We start from the raw sequence: 1,823 nt of genomic DNA, 5'->3' as shown, positions 1-1,823 counted from the left end.
TTGTTTTTTTTTTTGTTTTTTTTTTTTTTTTTTTTTTAATATATGAAATTTACTGTCAAATTGGTTTCCATACAACACCCAGTGCTCATCCCAAAAGGTGCCCTCCTCAATACCCATCACCCACCCTGCCCTCCCTCCCACCCTGCCCTCCCTCCCACCCCCCATCAACCCTCAGTTTGTTCTCAGTTTTTAACAGTCTCTTATGCTTTGGCTCTCTCCCACTCTAACCTCTTTTTTTTTTTTTTTTCCTTCCCCTCCCCCATGGGTTTCTGTTATGTTTCTCAGGATCCACATAAGAGTGAAACCATATGGTATCTGTCTTTCTCTGTATGGCTTATTTCACTTAGCATCACCCTCTCCAGTTCCATCCATGTTGCTACAAAAGGCCATATTTCATTTTTTCTCATTGCCACGTAGTATTCCATTGTGTATATAAACCACAATTTCTTTATCAGTCAAGGTCCTTTGAACTGAGTCTTCAAACCTGTGTTGTTGCAATGTATCAATTGTTCAAGGTGCAAAATATGTATAAGCTAGTATTGTAAATAACACAGATAAGCAATTGGTTATAAGCTCATCTAAACTTCTGGACTCATCTCCATGGCATTCATGTAACTTCCCCCTTTCAATACTTTCAGAGGAATGATACCCATGGAACCAAGGAACCAAACCAGTGCATTCGAATTCATCCTCCTGGGGCTTTCAGAAACTCCAGAGCAGGAGACCCTCCTCTTCGCTCTGTTCCTCTGCATGTATGTGGTCATGGCCATGGGAAACCTTTCAATCATCCTGGCAATCAGCTCAGACTCCCACCTCCACACCCCCATGTACTTCTTCTTAGCTAACCTGTCTTTGGTTGATTTTGGTCTGGCCACCAACACAGTCCCCAAGATGCTGGTGAACATCCAAATCAGGAGCAAGTCAATCTCCTATGCCTGCTGCCTGACCCAGATGTACTTTTTCCATTTCTTTGGCATCGTTGACAGTGTCCTGATTGCCGTGATGGCTTATGACAGGTTTGTGGCTATATGTCACCCCTTACACTATACCACCATCATGAGCCCACGCCTCTGTGGCCTGCTGGCCGGTAGCCCATGGGTGTTTTCCTACTTTATATCCCTCACTCATATTCTCCTGATGGCTCGTCTGGTTTTCTGTGGGAACAATGAGCTACCTCACTACTTCTGTGACCTCACTCCCCTTCTCAGGCTTTCTTGCACTGACACGTCTGTGAACAAGATCTTTGTGCTCATTGTGGCTGGGCTGGTGATAGCCACACCTTTTATCTGCATCCTGGCCTCCTATGCTCACATCATTGTGGCCATCATGAAAGTCCCTTCTGCAGGAGGCAGGAAGAAAGCCTTTTCCACCTGCAGCTCCCACCTCTCTGTGGTTGCTCTCCTTTATGGGACCACCATCGGGGTCTATCTGTGTCCCTCCTCTGTCCGCACAGCTGTGAAGGAGAAAGCCTCTGCTGTGATGTACACTACAGTCACCCCCATGCTGAACCCCTTTATCTATAGCTTGAGGAACAGAGATCTGAAGGGGGCCCTGAGGAAGCTTGTCAACAGAAAGATCACTTCATCTTCCTGACCGCAAGGACACCTGGAAACTTCCAGGAAGTAGGATCTCAACATCTAGGGTCTTGGGCACAAGCATAGAATTGCACAGTTTGGGAAAACAGCCACTTTGGAGTTTGAGTTGTAGAAGTTTCGAAGGAAATCTCAAGATGGCCCTGTTACTATGTTCTCAATTACTGGGACAAGTAAGGATGTGTCAAGATCAGTCTAGCCCTACCAGATTGGATTTGTCCTGATTCAAAA

General features: G+C 45.6%; 1 protein-coding gene across 1 annotated transcript; it reads left to right on the top strand.

The window, feature by feature from the left end:
• Positions 1-642: 642 nt before the first annotated feature.
• On the top strand, positions 643-1,593 carry LOC109254170 (olfactory receptor 24-like). Its single transcript, XM_019427866.2, has one exon. The coding sequence runs from the start codon at positions 643-645 to the stop codon at positions 1,591-1,593; it is 951 nt and encodes a 316-aa protein (XP_019283411.2).
• The last annotated feature ends 230 nt before the right edge of the window (positions 1,594-1,823 follow it).

The sequence above is a fragment of the Panthera pardus genome, unplaced genomic scaffold, assembly GCF_024362965.1.
Source record: "Panthera pardus isolate Hobbes unplaced genomic scaffold, ASM2436296v1 HiC_scaffold_8, whole genome shotgun sequence".
NCBI lineage: Eukaryota > Metazoa > Chordata > Mammalia > Carnivora > Felidae > Panthera > Panthera pardus.
The sequence above is the reverse complement of the archived record's forward strand: the minus strand, read 5'-3'. Positions and strand labels throughout refer to the sequence as shown.

Coding starts and splice junctions, on each gene's coding strand:
- LOC109254170 (XM_019427866.2), top strand. CDS start 643: ATGATACCCATGGAACCAAGGAACCAAACCAGTGCATTCGAATTCATC.